At 42.2% G+C, this 21,660-nt stretch overlaps 1 protein-coding gene across 1 annotated transcript in view; it reads left to right on the forward strand.

The window, feature by feature from the left end:
- Nucleotides 1-21,660, forward strand: part of MFAP3L (microfibril associated protein 3 like) — a 53,352-nt gene that overhangs the window by 12,462 nt on the left and 19,230 nt on the right. The window contains exon 3 of the mRNA XM_064273576.1: nt 20,123-20,548. Coding sequence (XP_064129646.1) covers nt 20,251-20,548 — 298 coding nt within the window. The 5' untranslated portion in view covers nt 20,123-20,250. The remainder of the gene's footprint in view (nt 1-20,122; nt 20,549-21,660) is intronic.

Consider the following 21,660-nt stretch of genomic DNA (forward strand, 5'->3'; position numbering starts at 1 on the left):
TCCATGTCAGAGGGTGGTGGTGAGGCTCGGATGTGATCATGCCTGGAGGGAGTTTTGTAAATGGTAAACGCTGGTGAATATAAGGAAGGTTATTGCCACTATCTTATTAAGAATTAAATCAAGTACAGTTGGAATTGCAGGATCTCTACTGATCTGTTTTTTCAGTAAAATCTAGTTTTCAGTGAAAGAGGCTATAAAAGCATGACCCATGTGGGATTCAGAAGTGTTCCTTAGGCAGCTCCACTTTATGATAATGGTGTGGGTAAAGGAGGAAAAAGCTTATTTAAATACCCTCTCCAGTTATCAAGCACATTTTTTTAAGTAGATGAAATTTTATTCCTGTGAAAGAAGAAACCGGGGGTGATCAGTTCCTGTGCTGTGAATATGAATGGCCTTAATCAAACAACCAGACAGACAGGGAGCGAGGGATTGTTCCTCATTTTGAATTATAAATTAAGTGGGTGATTGCTTTTCATTTCAACAGTAATAATAAAAAAAAAAAAAAAAAACCCATTGCCATTGAGTCGATTCCGACTCACAGAGACCCTGTAGGACAGAGTAGAACTGCCCCATAGAGTTTCTAAGGAGCACCTGGTAGATTCAAACTGCTACCCTTTTGGTTAGCAACCATATCTCTTAACCACTATGCCACCAGGGTTTCCCCAACAATAATAAGAATGTATATTTCAGGCATGATAAACATTACTTGCTTCAGGCAACAGCCCAGAGTTTTCCAACAGATCAGATTTCTGCAGCTTTTGCTTCCTCTTCCAGGTGACATTGAGTCCCTGCTCTCAAGAAAACCTGTTGCCCTCGAGTGGATTCTGACTCATAGCGACCCTATAGGACAGAGTAGAACTGCCCCGTAGAGTTTCCAAGGAGCGCCTGGTGGATTCGAACTGCCAACCTTTTGTTAGCAGCTGTAGCACCTAACCACTATACCACCAGGGTTTCTATGTCTAATTTAAAGGTATAAAAATACTGTAGAGTGTAGTGGTGCTTCACTGGTAGAATTCTCGCCTTCCATACAGGAGATTGGGGTTAAATTCCCTGCCAGTGCACCTCATGCAAGACCACCACCCTTCTGTCAGTGGTGCCATGTTGCCGTGATGCTGAACAGGTTTCAGTGGAGCTTCCAGACGAAGATAGACTAGGAAGAAAGGCCTGAGGATCTACTTCTGAAATTAAGCCAATGAAAGCCCTGTGGATCGCAGATGTCTGTCATTGTGCCTCGGTTTGCCATGGCAGCTAACAGGAACAACAAAAGTAATATAAATTCACTTGGTAGATATCGGAGTGCTTATTGTGAGCAAAACATTTTTCTAGATACTGGGGATATAACAGTGAACAATGGCAACAACAGAAGCCAAGCCCTCAGGCACTCACATTTAGTAGGGACAGACACAATACATAAATATATAGTAGTCAATGCTATGAAGGAAAAGGCAGGGTAAGGGGGGGAATGAAGAATGGCGGGGGGTGGTGACCACCAGATCAAGGAAGGTCTTGCTGAAAAGTTGATATTTGAACAGAGGCCTTAGCCAGGAAGTTTGGGAGTGAGCCTTGCAGGTATCTGGGGACTCATTCCAGACAGAGGGTATAGTAAACGCAAGGGTTCCGTGTGCCTGGTGTTTGCCAGGAGTATTGCCAGTAATTCCACTGTGGCTGGTGGGGAGTGAGGGAGAGGTAGAGAGGTTGGAAACAATGAAGTCTGCGAGGCAGCCAGGGGCCAAATCTCAGAGGCCATGTGTGGTAAGGCCGGCTTCAGCTTCTACACTGAGTCAGGTTAGAACTGCCGGACAATGTATGTTGCAACCATTGAAGAGTTTTGGTGTTTTAATTATCTTTGAGATATTCCCTGAGCACAAAGTGTTACTAATCAGAGGGGGGGAGGGAGGGAGGAAGGGAAGGGAAGCTAAGCATAGCAAAGCAAGGAGAAAAAAAAAAAAAATGAATGCTGCTGAGTCCTGGTGGTGTAGTGGTTAAGCTCTCAGCTGCTAACCAAAAGGTCAACTGTTTGAACCCACCAGCCACTCTGTGGGAGAAAGATGTGGCAGAATGCTTCTGTAAAGATTGACAGCCTTGGAAGCCCCATGGGGGCAGTTCGACTCTGTTCTATAGGGTCGCTATGAGTTGAAATCTACTCTACGGTTTGGCGGAGTTAAGCCCAGTCAACAAATATTTGAGCATCAACTGCATTTTGTTATGGTGAAATTTTGTTAATGATAAAAATTAATCCCCAAATTGCTCGTGTAGGCCTAGGGCTTCTCTGTAGTGAATTATCAAGTAAAATGAAGATTTCAGGACCCAAAGTGGGGCAGTGGTGTGCCTCCGTCAGCCTCTCAGTGGAACAGCAAAGATGCACACAGCCAGCGGTCCTTGGTCTGAAGAGGAAAGGTTAACCAAAACCAGTTGCCGTCAAGTCCAGCTCCTGCCGAACCCATGTGTGTCAGAGTAGAAATGTGCTCCGTAGGGTTTTCAGTGACTAATTTTTGGAAATAGATCACCAGGCCTTTCTTCCAGGGCACTTCTGACTAGAACTCCCAACCTTTCAGTTAGCAGCTGAGCCTGTTAACTATTTGTATTGTGCAGGGACTCCAGAGAAAGGTTAGGTCGGCGACACGGCCATGTGTGCTAGGTTAATCGTCTGTTAATCCAGGTAGCACGGTGAGAGCTGTGAGGCTTAGCCTTACTCCTGGAGTGGGGTTGAAGGGAGAAGCCCATAGGTGTAGCCACGAGGAACCTCCCACCCTGGCAGCCTCCCACCCGACCCTGCCAGCCCATCCTGCCTACATAGAAAGGAACCCTGCAGGAATCTGGGCTGGTTCATAGCTGCAGGTAGATAGCATCTGGAGGAGGGGACTTCCAAATGCTTTTGGAGCTCGGGTCAGTTTTCTCCTTCATGTTATTGTCCAGGATGTAAGGAACACACACAAGAAGTTGCATCCTTATGGAGAACAAGTTATCACGTGCAGTGCAGTCTCTGTGGGCCATCCTGTAAGTCACAGACGGTTTGGTGATCACAGTACTTTACTCTGGTGTGTTAACTGCAATGGGACTTTTATCTGTGCATGAACGACTCCCTTGCTCTTTCCCTCTTCTCTCCACCCCTCAGTATTTCTTCCCTTCGCCAGCCCCCCTCACCTCTGTGGTTGTCATGGTCATAGAATGGTAGAACTGGAAGGGACCTCAGTGTTGGGTCTACAGCTCAGAGGGATCAGCTGACTCCCAGAGATCACCTACTAGTGAACGGCAAAATTGAGGAAAGGACCTGGTATCCTCACTCCCAGCTTGGGTGTCTTAATCCTAAAATGCTAAACTGGTCCCCTCTTCGCCATCTCACCCCAGAACTTCTGTTCTTGAGAACTTCAGGGCCCCATCCCTTTTCTTATCCAGAGAACCGGATTCTACCCCTATACAGTCTCAGCTTCCAAGCTACAGGGTCTGTGCAGTGTCTGGATCAGCATGAATCCAATCCCCAAATGGGGAGATGGTTCCAGTCCTCCCATTCCCTCATTGCCATTCACCCCACAGCACTCACTCTCCCTTTGACTCTAGTCACCCGCACTAGGTCAGAGCTCACCAGTTAAAAGGAAACTGTCCTTCAGACTGCCATCTTGCCAGCCTCAAGTTTTGGTGAGTCTATATGACACCCCAACTTTCTGACCTGCTGGCCACCAGTTCAGGGCTGGTTTCCCCCATCCCTTCAAGATGGCAGCCGAAAGCTCGGGAGTCCACACAAAACCCTTACTTTCTGACCTGCTTGCTCCTGCTGCCCCTTTGGGTTTGATAATTCACTGGAACTACTCACCAAACTATTCACCAAACTCACAGAGCATGTACTGTATTCACTACTACAAAATTATTACAGCCGAAAAGTATACAGATGACAAGACACATAGGGCAAGGTCTGGGAGGATCCCCATTGGGAAGCTTTCATGTCCCAAGGGATACACTATCCTCCCTAGAGCACTTGCTCGCTCAACAACCAGGAAGCTCTCTGAGCCTTAGGATTCTGGGCTTTTATTGGCCAGTCCTACATGACAGGCTAAATCATGCCTCTTGAGGGCAGTTAATATCAACCTCCCAGGTGAGTCTTTTCTGGTCTGGCCAACCCCCATGTGCCAGCACAAATCCTCAGGTGTAGCCTGTGAGTTTCAGACCAAGGCACCCCAGTTACTCCAAGGGTTATTTCTCAGGAGCCAAGGGCAAAGGCCACCTTAAAGGGGTAACACTAGGTCCTTTACCCCCACAAGGTCCAATACCAGAGCCTGAGATCTGAGCAAATTGTTCATACTGGCTGCCACTTGGAACACAATGTTTTCTTATTACTCTGTGTCTCGGTGGGACGTTATACTATCCTACAGGTTCATAATGAGTTAAATAGTTTTATCATGGGCTGATATACCCTAAAATAGCCAACCACCATAAGATTTTGGTGGGGGGGGGGCGGGGGGAACTGCTCTCCCAATTCCAGAAAAGTGAGTTACATTGGGAAGCTATCTACATTCAAGTTGAGAAAAAAGAAAATTGAGAAAAGGCATTTTGTTACCAGGGCCTTACGAGTTTACAAAGTATAAGAACTTGCAGGGAAACAAACTTGTAATTGCTGCAGGATATGAATCGTATTAAGGAAAACGTGTTGAGAATATAGCTCTCAGATTTATAGACCAACGTGCTGTGCAGGCCACACAGAGGATGTGTGCTAGCCTCCTTCAGGCAGAGCACTGGCCATCCTACTTGTGGATGGGCAGCCTGGGGTCAGCACCTTAAAAAGACATCTCTCTGATACGTGGGATCCTCTGGCCATCTTTCCAGGGCAGAGAAGGATTCCGACTCAACTGATGTGTCCAGGCTTTCAGATGTCCATCTGCTCCTGCCTGGCTTCCCCTCCAGATGTAGGAGCTTATCTACTAAATACATCAAGAGTTTCTTGGGAAAAGAGCTTGAGGTAAAATAAAAACAAGAATTGGAAATTGATGGAAGTCATGCTGTAGATTAGCAGGTGGCATGACCATCCAATTGGACTAGAATGAAAATTTTAATCTCCCTCTCCAAATGAGTAGGGAGAATATTTTGAAAGGACACAATTTTTTTTAAGAGTAGAAAATGCTGGAAGAAATATTCTAGTGGCAGAAGCAGCTGGAGGTCTTCTGGACAAACTTGAGGCTAAAAGTGCAGTCTGATAATGACAGTGTCAAAGATTAAAGAAAAATCCCAAGACAGCATCCTAACCCTTTTATCTGTTTTGAGCATTAACCAGGCAGCATAAAGACACCATCTATCCCATCTGTATTCTATTCCCAGGTTAAGTGGATTCCCTCGACCACCAGATTTCTGAGGAAATGTCTCTCTGATCAATGAAGGATTTACATTAATTGGGCCAAAAACTATTTTAGGCTGTTTGTTTGGAATGAAAATTCAAAGAAAATTAAATACGTGCTCAGGCATCAATAAATGCTTCTAAAAATATACTTGGGATTAGAACAGCCTTCATTGTTTCATTGCAGGTCTCAACTGCTGGAACAGCTTAAAAATTGCTTTTATGGAACATAGAGTTTTAACATAATGCCAGACATGATGTGGGCATGAATAGTCACTTGCTTTTTATTCTGGCTCTCAGCCACAAAATTAATTGTGTGACCCTGGACAAAGCATCTCTCAGCCCCCTCCCTTCTCATCTTATGTAAAGAAAAACCTTTATAAAGAGACATTCAGGGTTTTTTTCAAGTTTAATATTCTAATTCTGTGGATAAATATATATAATAGACTTGTTTTTATCTTGTCTAATAGAAATCATATCTGTAAAGAAAAGCCGTTAACATAATTTTTTTTTCTCTTCTCTAGGGGGGTTTATGATTCTTTTTTTCTTTAAAATACTGTAATAACAGTTCCCTTCAGGACATCCTTTCTGATGATTGGGGTTAACTGACCCTTGTATTTAATAGGGTATCAGTAATATCACACCCTGCATATTAAAGCTATTTTTTTTAATGAGCTGATGACCCTGAGTAATTTAAACACTGTATTTCTGAGAGCTCTATTTTGTACCGTTCTTGCATTTAATTATATAAAACTTAACCATGTGGAAAAAAATGTAATGAAGATCCAGGAATGGTTTCTTAATACTAAGCATATTAAAAATGAAAGTGTTAAAAAGATGGCACCTCTAAGCCTGTAGTTCATTTTCGGGTTTGAAAAACAGTTTGAAACATTATATAATGATTAAAGGGACAATCCACCAAGAAGACATAACCCTAATAAATATCTAGGCACCCGATGACAGAGCTCCAGAATACATAAAACAAACTCCAACAGTGTTGAAAGAGAAATAGCTTGACAGTAGTAGTAGGAGACTTCAACAGACCATTCTTTGTAGAGGACTGAACATCTAGAAAGAAACTCAGCAAGATACAGAAGCTCTAAAGGCCACAATCAACCAACCTGACCGTATAGTCATATACAAGACACTGTACCCAACAGCAGCAAAGTACACATTCTTTTCCAACATACATGGAACATTCTCCAGAATAGACCACATTTTAGGTCACAAAGCAACCCGCAATAAAATCCAAAACATTGAAATAATACAAAGCATTCTCTCTGATCACAACACCATAAAAGTAGAAATTAATAACAGGAAGAACAAAGAAAAAAAATCAAATACATGGAAACTAGAGTAACACCTTGCTTAAAAACAACTGAATAATAGAAGAAACCAAAGAGGGAATCAAAAAATTCCTAGAATCAAATGAGAATGAAAACACATTGTTATAGATTTAATTGTGTCCCCCAAAAGTGTGCGTCACCTTGGCTAAGGTGTGATTTCCACTAATTGCGTGGTTGTCCTCCATTTTGTAATCTGATATGATTTTCCTATGTGTTGTAAATCCTAACCTCTATGATATTAATGAGGCAGGATTAAAGGCAGTTACGTTAATGAGGCAGGACACAATCTACAGGATTTGGTTGTATCTTGAGTCAATCTCTTTTGAGATATAAAAGAGAGAAGTAAACAGAGGAAAGGGACCTTCTACCATCAAGAAAGAAGAGCTGAGAGCAGAGCAGACACTTTGGACCTGGGGTCCCTGTACTGAGAAGCTCCTAGAACAGGGGAAGATTGATGACAAGGACCTTCCCCCAGAGCCAACAGAGAGAGGAAGCCTTCCCCTAGAGCTGGAGTCCTGAATTTGGACTTACACCCTCCTAAACTATGAGAGAATAAATTTGTTAAAACCGTCCACTTGTGGTGTTTCTGTTATAGCAGCAGTAGATAACTAAGACATACATCATACCAAAACCTTTGGAATACAGCAAAGGCAGTGCTCAGAGGTCAGTTTATAGCAATAAACACACACATTAAAAAAGAAAAACAGGCCAAAATCAAAACATTAGCCCTACAACTCAAACAAGTAGAAAAGAATAGCAAAAGAAGCCCACAGGCACCAGGAGAAAGGAAATGATAAAGATAAAAGCAGAAATGAATGAAATAGTGATCAGAAAAACAATAGAATCAACAAGACCAAAAGTTGATTCTTTGAAAAGATCAACAAAATTGCCACATCACTGACCAAACTGACAAAAGAAAAACAGGAGAGGAAGCAAATAACCTGTAAGAAATGACACAGGGACCATTAAAACAGACCCAACTAAAATAAAAAGAATCATAGTAGAATACTATGAAAAACTGTACTCTAACAAATTCAAGAACCTAGAGGAAATGGGCAAATTTCTAGAAGCACACTGCCTACTTAAACTAACACAAGCTGAGATAGAAAATCTGAATGGATCCATAAAGAGAAGAGATCAAAGAGATTGAAAAAGCCCTGGCCTGGACAGCTCAACAACAAAAAGAGAAATAATCCAAATAAGGATATGAACAGACACTTTACCAAAGAAGATGTTCAGGCGGCTAACAGACACATGAGGAAATGTTCCCAGTCACTGGCCGTTAGAAAAATGCAAATCAAAACTACATGGAGATATCTTCTCACTTCGACATTACTGGCACTAACCAAAAAGCAGAAAATAACAGAAGTTGGAGTAGTTATAGGGAGATTGGAACTCTTAAGCGCTGCTGGTGGGAATGTAAAATGATGCAACCACAATGGAAAACAATATTGCACCTTCTTAAAAAGCTAAAAGTAGATGTACCATACCATCCAGCAATTCCACTCCTAGGAATACAGCCTAGAGAAATAAAAACCATCCCATGAATAGGCATATGCACACCCATGTTCACTGCAGCATGATTCACAATAGCAAAAAGATGGAAACAACCTAAGTGCCCATCAGCAGATGAATAGATAAATTATAGTACATACACACAGTGGAATGCTACGCAACAATAAAGAACAATGACGAATCTGAGAAATGTAACGGATGAATCTGGAGGGCATTATGCTGAGTGAAATAAGTCAGTCATGAAAGGACAAATACTGTATGAGACCACCATTATAAAAACCCAAGAAAAAGTTTATACACACACACAAAATCTTTGATGGTTATGAGGGAGGGGAGGTTTGGAGAAGGGAAATTACTAATTAGGTAGTAGACAAATGTTAACTTAGGTGAAGGGAAAGACAACACAGTATAGGGGAAGTCAGCACAGCTTGACCAAGGCAAAGCCATAGAAGCTTCCTAGACTAATCCAAACACATTGAGAGACTAATTACTGGGGCTGAGGGCTGGGAACCATGGTTTTGGGGGACATCTAAGTCAATTGGCATAATATAGTTCATAAAGAAAGTGTTCTACATCCTACTTTGGTGAGTAGCGTCTGGGGTCTTAAAGGTTTGTGAGCAGCATCTAAAATACATCTATTAGTCCCATCACATTCAGAGCAAAAGACAATGAAGAAAACCAAAGACACAAGGAAATGGACCACATAAACCACAGCCTCCACCATTCTGAGCCCAGAAGAACTAGATGGTGCCCGGCTACCATCACCAACCGCTCTGATAGTGATCACAATAGAGGGTCCCAGACAGAGTGGGAGAAAAGTGTGGAACAAAATTCAAATTCACACACACACAAAAAAGACTTACTGGTCTGACAGAGACTGGAGGAACCCCCAAGACTATGGCCCCCACACACCCTGCTAACTCAGAACTGAAGCCACTCTCAAAATCTGCCTTTCAGCTAAAGATTAAAAAAAAAAAAGATTAGACAGGCTTATAAAACAAATAAAAGACACTTGAGAAATGTACCTCTTAGTTCAATCAAGTATATGAGACCAAGTGGGCAACACCTGCCCAAAAGGAATGATAGGAAGGCAGGAAGGGACAGAAACTGGACGAATGGACATGGGGAACCCCGGGTAGAACGGGAAAGGGGGAGAGTGCTGACACAATGTGGGGATGGCAGCCAGTGTCACAGAACAACCTGTGTATAAATTTTTGAATGAGAAACTAATTTGTGCTATAAACTTTAACCTAAAACACTATAAAATTAAACAAAAGATCAGTTTTTGAAAAATGTATTTTTTAACAAAAAAATTACCAAAGCATAAAATTTTATAGAGACCTTAACAATAGTGTAGCCGATACAGTAGTAATGAAACCTTATGTTCTAAACAAAAAAAAAACAACCCCATTGCTGTAGAGTCGATTTTGAGTCGTAGCGACCCTATAGGACAGAGTAGAACTGCCACAGGACTTCCAAGGAGCAGCCGGTGGATTTGAACTGCCAATCTTTTGGATAGCAGCTAAGCTCTTAACCGCTGTACCATCAGGGCTCCTTATGTTCTAGTTCCTCTAAATTTCTCAGTAAGCTTAAACATCTCGTCTGCTGGCCATTCACAGCAGTCCAAGTCAAGTTACATATTTTGTTCTACACGTTAAGTAGCTGGAAATTGCCTACCGCTACAAATAAATAAATGGCATAGCAAGAGTACTCCTTTTCCTTCTAGGGGCTGACGACTAATGAAACACCCCTAGTTCTTCCCATGGCATGCTTTCTTATAGCTATACATTTGTGATAGTTTATAAACTTAAATGTCATTACCACTGCCTGGCCTCACAGTATACTCCATCAGCCAGGAGTCCTTTCCTGAGTGAAGCTAAAAGGAGGGTTGAATAAAACAGGCAAGAGCTTTCATGGGCTCCCTTAGGCCACTGCTAGCAGACAGACCTTCATCTGACTGTGTCAGTGAGTTGGAAGTGCTGCCCAAGGGAGTTGTTAGTTGAAATTCTTAATCTAAGCAGTCATTCAATACATACGGAGCACCTAAGGGCTTCCAGTTACGGTGCCGTCATTGTTAGCAGCCGTGGAGTCCATCCTGACTCATGGCGACCCCACGTGTGCAGAGTAAAACTGCTCCATAGAGTTTTCAAGGCTGTGTGTAACCTTTGGAAGCAGATCATTAGGCTGGTCTTCTGAGGTGCCTCTGGGTAGGTTCGAACTGCCAACCTTTTGGCTAGTAGTCTAATGCTTAACCATTTGCACCACCCAGGGACCCCCGTTGCAGTGCTAGGTGTTGGTTTTGGCAAATGAAACACTCCTTTCCTCAGAGAGCTCTCAGACTAAGCATAGGCACCACTGTTTGGGAGGTGAGCTGTTGCCTCAGTCATTAAATCCTGTAAATTCTAATTCCTGTTCTCTCTTTTGAATCTTCCCACTTCTTTTTTCCCCCCACTGCTTTTGGTTCAGAAGTCTCTGGGTGGTGCAAACAGTCAAGCACTCAACTACTAACCCAAAAATTGGCAGTTCAAAGCCACCCAGAGGCAGCATGGAAGAAAGGTCTGCCAGTCTGCTTCTGAAAGTTCACAGCCTGGAAAACTTATGTAGTGCAGTTCTACCCTGTACATATGGGGTCACCGTGAGTCGGAATCAACTCAATGGCAACTGGTTTTTTTTTTTTAGTTTTTAAATCAGACCCTTGTTGGCCCTTTCTTTCCTGGATACTGCCGTAGGCTCCTTAACCACCTCTACACCATCAGTTAGGCTTAGGGTGATGTTTTAAAACACAAAACAACCATATCTCTTACTGTGAGTGCTCCCCATCCTTGGTGTTACATCTTAACCCCATCGTGATCTGGACCCAGCCTACCGTTCCCACCCTCTTCTGTCTCCTTTCTTCCACATGTCATCTAGAGGGCCCTGACAGTGTACCGTTGCCCCAGCTCTGCCAGCTTCTCTCTGATCACCGTTTTTTTGAAGATGCTCTTACACTTTTTGGGTCAGCTTCTTCTCCTCATCCACTTTAAAATTAAACCGAAGGACCATTTCTTCCAGAATGTCCTTCCTGGCCCTTCCAAGCCAGCTAGGTCTCTTCCCCTGTACCCCTATGGATCCTTGACCCCTCTCTGATGGAGCAGTTGTCACACAGTGTTGTAATTGTTGAGTTCCACCTCCCTCTCCCATGAGATTCGGGGATGCTCAGGAGTAAGAACCCTTACCTTGGCCCTGCTCACACCTGGCAGTGTGCCTGGCAGCAGGCAATTTGTCCATTTAATGTATATTGATTTAGATTGAATTGATCCCCTCTGGGTGCTTCTAAAAGTAGCCTAAAAAGATGCCCTTCCATGCTTTCATATAATGATTGCATTTTCCATCTCAGTGGGAGTTTACCTGTGTGTGATTAGAGACAACAAGAAGACCAAACAGACTCTAGAACATGTGTAGGGAAGAAAGGACAGGAAAGAAGACTAGATTCTCTTTCTGTAATAAAACTTTGGATGTTGAGATGAAACCTAGTTGATCTAGCACTTAAATGATTTGATTCTGGACTCTGGTAATTGCTACAGGAATAGTTTTCTTCCACAAACTTTCTGGCCTTTGAATTTGGATTTCCATATTCCATGTTCAGACATCACCTTAACTACCTACAAAACTTGTGGTATGTTGATCTTGAAAGAAGTTAGGGGAGAAAGAACAGACTAGTGAGAATTTTGTTGTCATTTTTCTAGAGAATTGCAAAAGAAAATCATTTTTAAATTTGGCATATAAAAAAAAGGCTTGGGTGGATATTTTTCATGACTTACAGGGGAAGGGAAATTGCAGACATGAATCCATAAACTAAAATGGCTTCAGCTGACTACCAGCTGTGAAAGTTAGCATTTGTGATTTAATGAACGTTTTAGGGCCTCTCTCCATTTTGTGTGAAGTTAGGATTTCCCCTCCTCGTCTCATGAGTAGAAAGCCATCAATGTGTCCTAAACTGAAGACAGCTTTTGTGCCTGCGATATCTATCATTCACGCACAAATAAAAATCCTGGTAACTCTCAGTAGATGTTGTGACAAAATCCAGTCATATAACTATACAAATTACTCATCACAGCTGATAGGAAAATACCAGCATTAACCCTGCCAAGGAGAGAAGAAAAAAACAATAACCCATATTCATTTAGTTCAAAACACCCTTAAACAAAAGAGGTCTTTTTCTCCAAGTTTAGAAATACATGGTCAGTAGTAATGTTTTGTTGTAAGTACAGAAACAAGAAATAAGACTCAGCAAATCATTTGATCAGACATTTATGGATACAATACAATTGTTGAGAGTTGGCAAGGGCTCATGTTTAAGGGAGAAATTTTGATGTTTGATAAGTATTTTTTCTTTTGTTTATGTATAGGAAATAAAGTATTATAGAAAAGGGTTTCCAAAGGCCAAGAGCAGACACATAAAGCTCAACAATTTGTCTATTGTAGCTTTTGTTAAACCCTTGTTTTGGAATCTGGGGGCTTTATTCTCGTATTTTGAAGGACTGCATTTTAAGCTGCTGGATTATCGTACTTGTGGTTTATTTCTTAGCGATGAAAATGCTTTTTTGCAATGTTATAGTGTTACTAATCAAATTTTTCCTGATGTTGTCTGTAAGATCCTGATCTGACAAGCTCAAAAAACTACATTTGTAGAATATTTCTCCTGTGTCCAAAGTCACATGGTGTCTTATGGTTTTCAGGCAGCTCATTGTGAGTTTCCTCTTAAGCAGTTGCCCTCGGATTCCATGTAAGTGTGGCTTCATATGGCAAGGACACAAGCATTGCCTTAGGTGCCCAGTACTGTGCCGAGTATTAAGAAGACCCTCCAGAACTATATGCCAGAGTCCCTGCCATCAAGGAGCTCTCTTTGTGATTGAGAAGAAATTTCCTCAACACAAAACTGAGAAAAATACAAGATGATATAGCAGGGGAAACCCTCGTGGCGTAGTGGTTAAGTGCTACAGCTGCTAACCAAAGGGTCGGCAGTTCGAATCCACCAGGTGGTCCTTGGAAACTCTATGGGGCAGTTCTACTCTGTGCTATAGGGTTGGTATGAGTTGGAATCGACTCGACGGCACTGGGTTTCGTTTGGTTTGGTTTTGATATAGCAGGGAAGAGTGGAGAGTGGTATCAGCTGTAAGTGCCATGGGAAGCTTAGAAGGGCTGGAATCTCTGACCAGTTGGACTCTCAGCCTAGGTCCTTGCAGGAAGGGAAGATGGAGGGGAGGGTGGATACTGAGTATAGGCAGTCAGCAGATATTGACTGTCACGCAGACTGGCCAGTACCCCTTCTACCTACCCACCCCAAGCCCATCATACCCTGAGCATATATTGACCTTATATCTCTCTCCCCAACTAAAGTGTAAGTGGATGGTGCCTATGACTTACTGAGCTTTTTAGTATGCCCTATGCCTGGCACCCTGGTGGCATAGTGGTTAAGTGCTACAGCTGCTAACCAAAGGGCCGGCAGTTCATATCTGCCAGGCGCTCCTTGGAAACTCTATGGGACAGTTCTGCTCTGTCTTACAGGGTAGCTATGAGTAGGAATTGACTCGACGGCAGTGAATTTTTTTTTTTTTTTTTTTGGATGCCTGGCACATACTAAATTCTTTTTTTTTAAAACATAAACTGAAAGGGCATGGTCTGAGATACAGTGAATTCTTACTTAAAAACTGTGAGTTCATTTACTTTTCATCAATTCTCTGCTTTATTTAAAAAAAATCTTTTTCATAATTTTAGAGTAAAAACCATTACAGCCTGTAAATTATGCATTGTTTTCTGTACCTTCATAACTTATCAAAAATGAGAAAGGATGGAAGTGAGAATGGGTGTGGAAATCTGTTTGCTAATAGAAAATCCAGCATTAACATGAGAATTCCTGCCTCTGTACATCTTAAGGTCGCTAAGGGAACTAGTCGCTGTTTCAGAATGGTTACTGTGTTTCTAGCCCAAAGCACCTACTGACATTATTAGATAAAATGTTGTTAGGTGCCATGGAGCGGGTTCCAACTCACGGCAACCCTATGTACAACAGAATGAAACCTGCCTGGTCCTGCGCCACCCTCACAATTGTTGCTATGCTTGAGCCCATTGTTGCAGCCACCATGTCAATCCATCTCATCAATGGTCTTCCTCTTTTTCACTGACCCTCAACTTTACCAAGCTTGATGTCCTTCTCCAGGGACTGATCCCTCCTGACAACATGTCCAAAGTATGTGAGACATAGTCTCACCATCCTTGCTTCTAAGGAGCATTCTGGTTCTACTTCTTCTAAGACACATTTGTTCGTTCTTGTGGTAGGCCATGGTATATTCAATATTCTTCGCCGACACCACAATTCAAAGGTGTCAGTTCTTCTTCAGTATTCTGTACTCATCATCCAGCTTTCACATGCATATGAGGCGACTGAAAACACCATGGCTTGGGTCAGGTGCACCTTAGTCTTCAAGGTGACATCTTTGCTTTTCAATGCTTTAAAGAGGTCTTTTGCAGCAGATTTGCCCAATGCAATGCATCTTTTGATTTCTTGACTACTGCTTCCACGGTGTTGATTGTGAATCCAGATAAAATGAAATCCTTGACAACTTCAATCTTTTTCCCCGTGTATAACAGAACGGCAGTATCCCTTCTCTTTATTTTGCTAACACAGTGAGTTTGAAAGTGGAAAACCAATGTGTCTGACCTTTGTCTGAAAAGCGCTCTTGGAGTAAGCATTTTAAGACTCAGCTTGATCTTCCATTTGTTGCATAATGGAATTTTTTCATAATTTTCCCAAATGATGAAAAAAACTTACAGTGTATTTACTGTACATATTTATTAGAACCTACCTCTCATTTTGTCCTGCCTCTGATTCTCCCCCAGGGTAACCAGGTGTCTGCTCTGGCCTAGGCATGAGGGAGTCAAAGAGGAGTGACCCCAGTTCTTTCCTTCAGGATACTCTGCAACATACGCCTTTTCATGCGTTCTCAGACTTGAGTCCCTGCAGAGATACTCAGTGCTGAAAATCATTTGTAATTGCTTCTGGTGGCGGGATAACATTCAATAAGATATTGAACAGAACCAAACACAAGTTATATGTTTTATATGATATAATTTAAAATCAAAACAGACTCAAGAGGCATAATTTCAGTAAAAGATATTTTATACTTCGCTGATATCATTTCTCAAGCAGGGCAGTGTGCAAGTGCTTATAGACAGTAGATCATGGCTCCTTGTGATTGTCCTGTATTTGGTAAATGCTTGACCAAGAACACATAGCCAGCAAAGGTGGTTAGATCCAGAATCCTGGCCCAGTCTGTCTAAAACCTGAGTCCATGTCCTTAACCACTATTCTGTATTGAATGTATCAGCTCTATATCTACTCCATTAAAAGGAAACCACACATTTTGCCAAGTAAAGAAAAACATTCACAAAGTCATAGCAGGTTATCTGTCATGCCGTTGCAGCCAGGGCTGTCTCCCTTAGCCACATGATTTCTGCTTGCTGAGTAATGCACTGGCCTTACTAGAGGCAGGAAAGCACTCGATTGCAGAGAGGAGTATGGAAGTCTATGACACTAAGAAAACTCTTTTCTTTCCCACTAAATAAATATATAACGTTACACTAATTTGTCATAATCTCTGCCTTTGGAGAGAGCCTCAATCATTCAGCAGACAATCCACTGAGCATCTAACGGGTCAACTCTAGACACCGCAGATACAAAGGTAAATGAGCACAGTTCTTTCCCTCAACAAGCTCATGGACCAGTGGAGTAAACAACTTATAAGTAAATTAAGGTATTTAAACACACACACACACACACACACACACATACACACCATTGCTGTCGAGTTGATTCTGACTCTTAGTGACCCTATCAGACAGAGTAGAACTGTCCCATAGGGTTTCCAAGGAGCAGCTGGTGGATTTGAACTGGTGACCTTTTGGTTAGTAGCCATAGTCCACTGTAGCTCTTAACTACTGTGCCATCAGGGCTCCAATGATGGCATTGGAGTGTGATATGTACTCTTGTGGAGGCCCGTAGGAAGCACAATAGGAACACAGCAGGGAGCACCTGAATCTACCTGAGAGGAAAGGGAGCAGTCAAGGAAGGCTTAACAGAAGAGGTGATTGAGTCACGTCTTAAAGAATGAGATGTTCACTAGGATAAAAAAAAAAAAAATGAGGAACAGTATTCTAGCCAAGAGAGAAGCCCATGCAGAGTAACATATTCATTAAAAAGCATGACTTGTGTGGGGGTTGAGGAGTAGCTGGAGGTCAGACTACATGGGGAGCAGCAAGGGATGAGACCAGCAAGTGAGTGAACTCCAAAGAACCACAAAGTCTGCTTCTAAAGCCCTCAGTCTGCCAGCATGTGAAGAGTATTTTCTACTTTCTCTTTTGTTATAGTGGATACGGTTTGTTTGTTTTTTTTAAGAAATTTTAAATATTTTTTTGAGCTGGCATTAACTTTTTTTTTTTGTACTTTAGATGAAGTTTGCAGAACAGACTAGATTCTTATTAAACAGTTAGTATATATTATTTTATGACATTGGTTACCAACCCCATGACATGTTGACACTCTACCCTTCTCTACCTTGGGCTCCCTATTACCAGCTTTCCTGTCCCCTTCTGCCTTCTTGTCTTTGCCCCTGGACTGGTGTGCCCCTTTAATTGCATTTTGTTTTATGGGCCTGTCTGACTTTTGGCTTAAGGGTTAACCTCAGGAGCGACTTCATTACTGAGCTAAAAGGGTGTCTGGAGACCATATTCCCAGTGGGGGTGGCAGGGGGGCTTCTCCAGTCTCTATCAGGCCAGCAAGTCTGGTCTTTTTTTGTGAGTTAGAATTTTGTTCTGCATTTTTCTCCAGCTCTACCCTCTATTGTGATCCCTGTCAGAGCAGTCAGTGGTGGTAGCCGGGCACCATCTAGTTGTGCTGGGCTAAATCTGGTGGAGTAGATGGGGTATTTTTGATTCCACAAAGGTCAACCAACTCCCAATTCTTTCACCAGCAGAATTTCTGTCCTACAGTGACTCCTTGCTCTCCTGCCTCATCAGGTTCCCTTCGTGTTTGGAATATTCCTATCAATATACAAACAACCTCTAATATCTAATTAAAAATAAATTAAGCCTTCTCTGGATCTCTTATCTCCTTCAGTTCTTAAGAAAAACTCCTTTCTCTTTGCTTCTTTGACTTGCCACATATCTAGTTTCTCTTCTACTTCATCGGTGGCTTCTTCTTGAGTTTCCTTTATTGGTTCCTCCTCCTTTGCCAAGTTGGGCCCTCTTTTCTCCTCTGGCCACAGGCTTCAAACACGTCACCACCACCAGCAGCCCAGGTGGTTTCATTTAGTGCCCATCTATGTAGATGACTTTCCAGTTCCTGTCCTCATTCCTTACCTTTCTCCCCTGCTCTGTGTTCATATATGTTATTTTCTACTTGATATTTCCATGGCAGCTAACCCTAAGATGACATTCTAAGGGGGATGAGGGAAATTGTTGAATTGAGGACTATACCCATGCATACCTGGGTAGACAGTGTGCCCTGAACTGAAGTAAAGGGTTCAGGAAATGTTGCATGTTTAATAGACAAGATAACGGGTTTGTTTTTGGAGTGTTAAATGTGAATCACCAGCAGAACATCCAGGAAGGATGTCCAGTAGGAAGTTGGTAACATCAGTCTGAAACTTAGGAAAGAGCTAAAGACATTGATGGGAGTTATTATGTTATAGGTGGTGTCTCGGTTATCCAGTGCTGCTGTAACAGAAATGCTACAAATGGATGGCTTTAATGCACAGATTTATTTTCTCACCGTTTAGGAGGCTAGAAGTACAAATTCCATGCACCAGCTCTAGGGGAAAGCTTTCTCTCTCTATTGGCTCTGGAGGAAGGTCCTTGTCTCTTCAGCTTCTGCTCCCTGGTTCTTTGGAGATCTCCATGTCTTGCCATCTATCTTACCTGCCTTCTCACTTGCTTAATTGTTTGTTAATATCTCAAAAGAGATTGACTTAAGATATACCCTAGATTAATCCTTTTCATTAACATAACAAAGACAGCCCATTCCCAAATGGGATTATAACCATTTATAATCCTATATAAACAGTTATAATCCTAACCTCTATAACAGGCATAGAGGTTAGGATTTACAACACATATTTTGGAGGGACACAGTTCAATCCATAACAGGTGGTAATCCAAGGCATCAGAATGGAACGTTAGGCAGAGCTTGTGGATGAAAAGAGAAGAGGGTTGTGATGGAACTCGAGGGGTTAACTCACATTTAAGGAGGGGGAAGAAGAGGAGGAACTAGTAAAGAGTAATGAGAGCAAAGGGGAGGGTAGGAGCAAATATGGAAGCCATGGAAAGAGAGAGCTTTGAGACATGCCAGTTAATGGCGACTGTCACAGAGACTTGGTAAGAGGAGGAGTAAAAACTTGACAACTAGAAGTCACTCATTGGTGACCTAAGCAAGAGTTTCATTAAAGAGTAGGCAAAATACAGAATGTAGTATTTTGAGGAGTAAATGGCCGATGAAAAAGTTAGAATAGGATAGAGTAAGCTTTCCAAAAAAGTGGGAAGAAGTATAGAAGGAATTCATGCCTGCAAGCCTGAAGGAGAAAGGTCTGTTTTTGAGAAAGAGGGGACTACAATGGGCTACGGTTCTTGATTAGAAAGTTGAAGATGTGTAGAGGCATTATAGAAAGACCATACTGAACCATCAGAGCCCTGATACACAGATTGCCAGATGTCACTGAGGGCTAGGCTAGGGTTAGAGATCATTTATGTATTTCAGCAATAATTACATGGTTATGTGATTCTCTTAGTAGAAACCCTGGTGGTGCAGTGGTTAAGAGCTTGGTGCTCCAGCCTCCAGGGTATAGGAGCCAGGACAACAAATGATCAACTTGATCAAGGTTATAGACTGGCAGAGTAATTGTGGCAGAAAAACAAGGGGCAAGGATGTTGGGGATTGGGCCCAGACTAAGTAGCAGTGAAGCATGCAGATAGGGTTTGGAAAGAGAGGCAGACAGAGACTAAGAGAAACAGAAGGGCTGGAAAGCCCAGAAAGGCCGAATAAGGGAAGTGAGAGATGTGGAAGAATGGTAGGTTGCAGTTAAAGATGGTTTATGTAGAACTTCAGAATTTAGAATTTCGAGAGGTAAAAGGGCTAGGTGTGGCTGTAGGATTAGAGGATGACATGGAGTATGGAGGGCTAGGTGAAGGTTAGGTATTTGAACACAGAAGTGCAGTCACCTGTAAGGTCACCACATGCAATCTTGATGTTCCCCAGCCTCAGAGAGGCAGATGAAGATTGAAACCAGGTAATTCAGTGAGTGATCAAGCATTGATAGGTAACAGTAGCACAGAGCAGAGAGAGAGATGATGGTGAACCCAAAAGGACCATGGGTTATTGTGCGAGATGGAGGAAGGAGCACCCTGGAAGCCAAAATGGGGATTTAGGAGAATGCCAGCCTGACTCTGGTGGAGCTCTTCTAAATGCCAGCAGAGCCCAAGCTGTGACCCCTGAAATACACTGGAAGTCACGCTTATTGGAAGAGGTTAGGGAACTTCCCAGGTGAACAATCAGGTCATTCCACATGAAGACAGGTGATGGGATGAAAAAAAGACCTTGTAATATGAAACGAAGGGAGCCCGGATTGGTTTTTGAACTCCACTAAGAAATGTGAAACACATTTAATGTAAGAAAGAAATATATTTTTTCCTGTAAAGAACTGTATGTTTCAATTATTAAAAATCAGAAAATTATATAATTATGATTTCTGTGAGAAATGTAACTTAATGCTTGGAACTGCTGAATTTGTTCTTTGTTTTAAAATTACTTAGGTTTGTATTTTTGCTAAACTGCTAAGATTTTATAAATAACATCTTTAAAGTGTGATTGCTAATATTTATCTGGCTGTATGTTTTTGTTTTTTAACAGGTTCTTAATCAAGTACCAACTCTGCGAATCCAGGACAGGTTTGTCCCATGGCCCCTGAACAGTCTGTTGTCTAATAGAAGATTCCGTTGGCAAACCATCTCTATTGCCTTACAGAGAAAGCAAAGAAGATGGATCGACTGAAGAGCCATCTGACTGTGTGCTTTTTACCTTCTGTGCCCTTTTTAATCCTAGTATCCACTCTAGCAACTGCTAAGAATGTGACCAACAGCACTTTAAATGGCACTGATGTGGTCTTGGGATCTGTACCCATAATCCTTGCTACAGTGGACCATGTGATAGTCAAGGAAGGGAACAGTGCCTTGATTAATTGTAGTGTTTATGGCATCCCTGGCCCACAATTCAAGTGGTACAATTCCGTTGGCAAGCTGCTGAAAGGAGAAGAGGATGAGAAGGAGAGAGGAGGAGGTAGGCTTTAAAATTGTATCAAATGTTGTAAAATATAACTGTGGCCTTTGGAGCCAGCATCTTTCACTAGGCACCCTTAATGCTAGTTGTTCTTATCCTTCTCAGTTTTAAAGATCTCTTTTTGTCTTGATTTTCTAAGGCAGGAGAGAGGAATATATATCTTTAAGGACTCAATAATGAATTCAACCTTTTTTTTTTTTTTTTACTCATTGGGCTCAGAAGACAAAGATCGAACATTATGTCTTAAAATTTTGTGGTATGTGTACAAACCGTTATGGGGACAAATGTAAAATGGGCTTTGACTAAGTGTATGTACCAGCTACAAAGGGGTTTTGTTTTACTTAATGGAAATAGCTTGAATAAGGAATTGTTTATAGTTAAATGTCAGTTGAATTCATTGACTACGGATTTAAAGGCCACACTTCTTAAAAGTCTCTGTGGAAGTTCTCAGTCGGGATGCTTCTGTACCCCTGGAGACCTGACTGAAGTTCCCCGACTACTGTAGCTGAGGCCAGGAAGGGAGGAGGAGGAGGCAGTGCCAAGAAATAACACGTGGCAATAGAATGCTTGGTTTTCAGTGAGTGAGTTGCTGGTGTTAGGCAGTGACCTCCTGGCCAAAAAGTGTAAAGCGCCTAGCTTACTTCAGGAAAGACTCCAGCTGCAGAGAGGACTGGGCCATCATGAATCGGTACCTACCACTGAACACATTTCTTGTTTTAGATGTGAGAAGTGATTGTCTGGAAACCCAAGCCTGATCTGATTGTGGTCTGAAGGAGCTAATGTACTTTCCTAAGCACTTAATGTGTGGTGAAGTACGGAATTGGAGATGGGGGAATAACAAGACCATTGTCCTGAGGTAGCAGGTTATGAGTTTCTATCGCCTTTTCATTCATATTGTTCTCCCCTTCCACAACCCTTTAGCCTATGAATGATCCCCAGAAGAGTTTCTGCTCCAGGAAAACCCACATTTTTCATCTCTTTTCCTCATTTTATCTTAATTGCTCGGGAAGGGAATAGAGGCTAACGCCTTGTGTCTCCTTGGGAGCTAAGTGAATGGAGTGTTAAGGCCATTACACACTTCTGGCTCACAGCTGTGCTTCTAGTGGCCAAGG

The sequence above is a fragment of the Loxodonta africana genome, chromosome 21 (genome assembly GCF_030014295.1).
Source record: "Loxodonta africana isolate mLoxAfr1 chromosome 21, mLoxAfr1.hap2, whole genome shotgun sequence".
Lineage (NCBI taxonomy): Eukaryota > Metazoa > Chordata > Mammalia > Proboscidea > Elephantidae > Loxodonta > Loxodonta africana.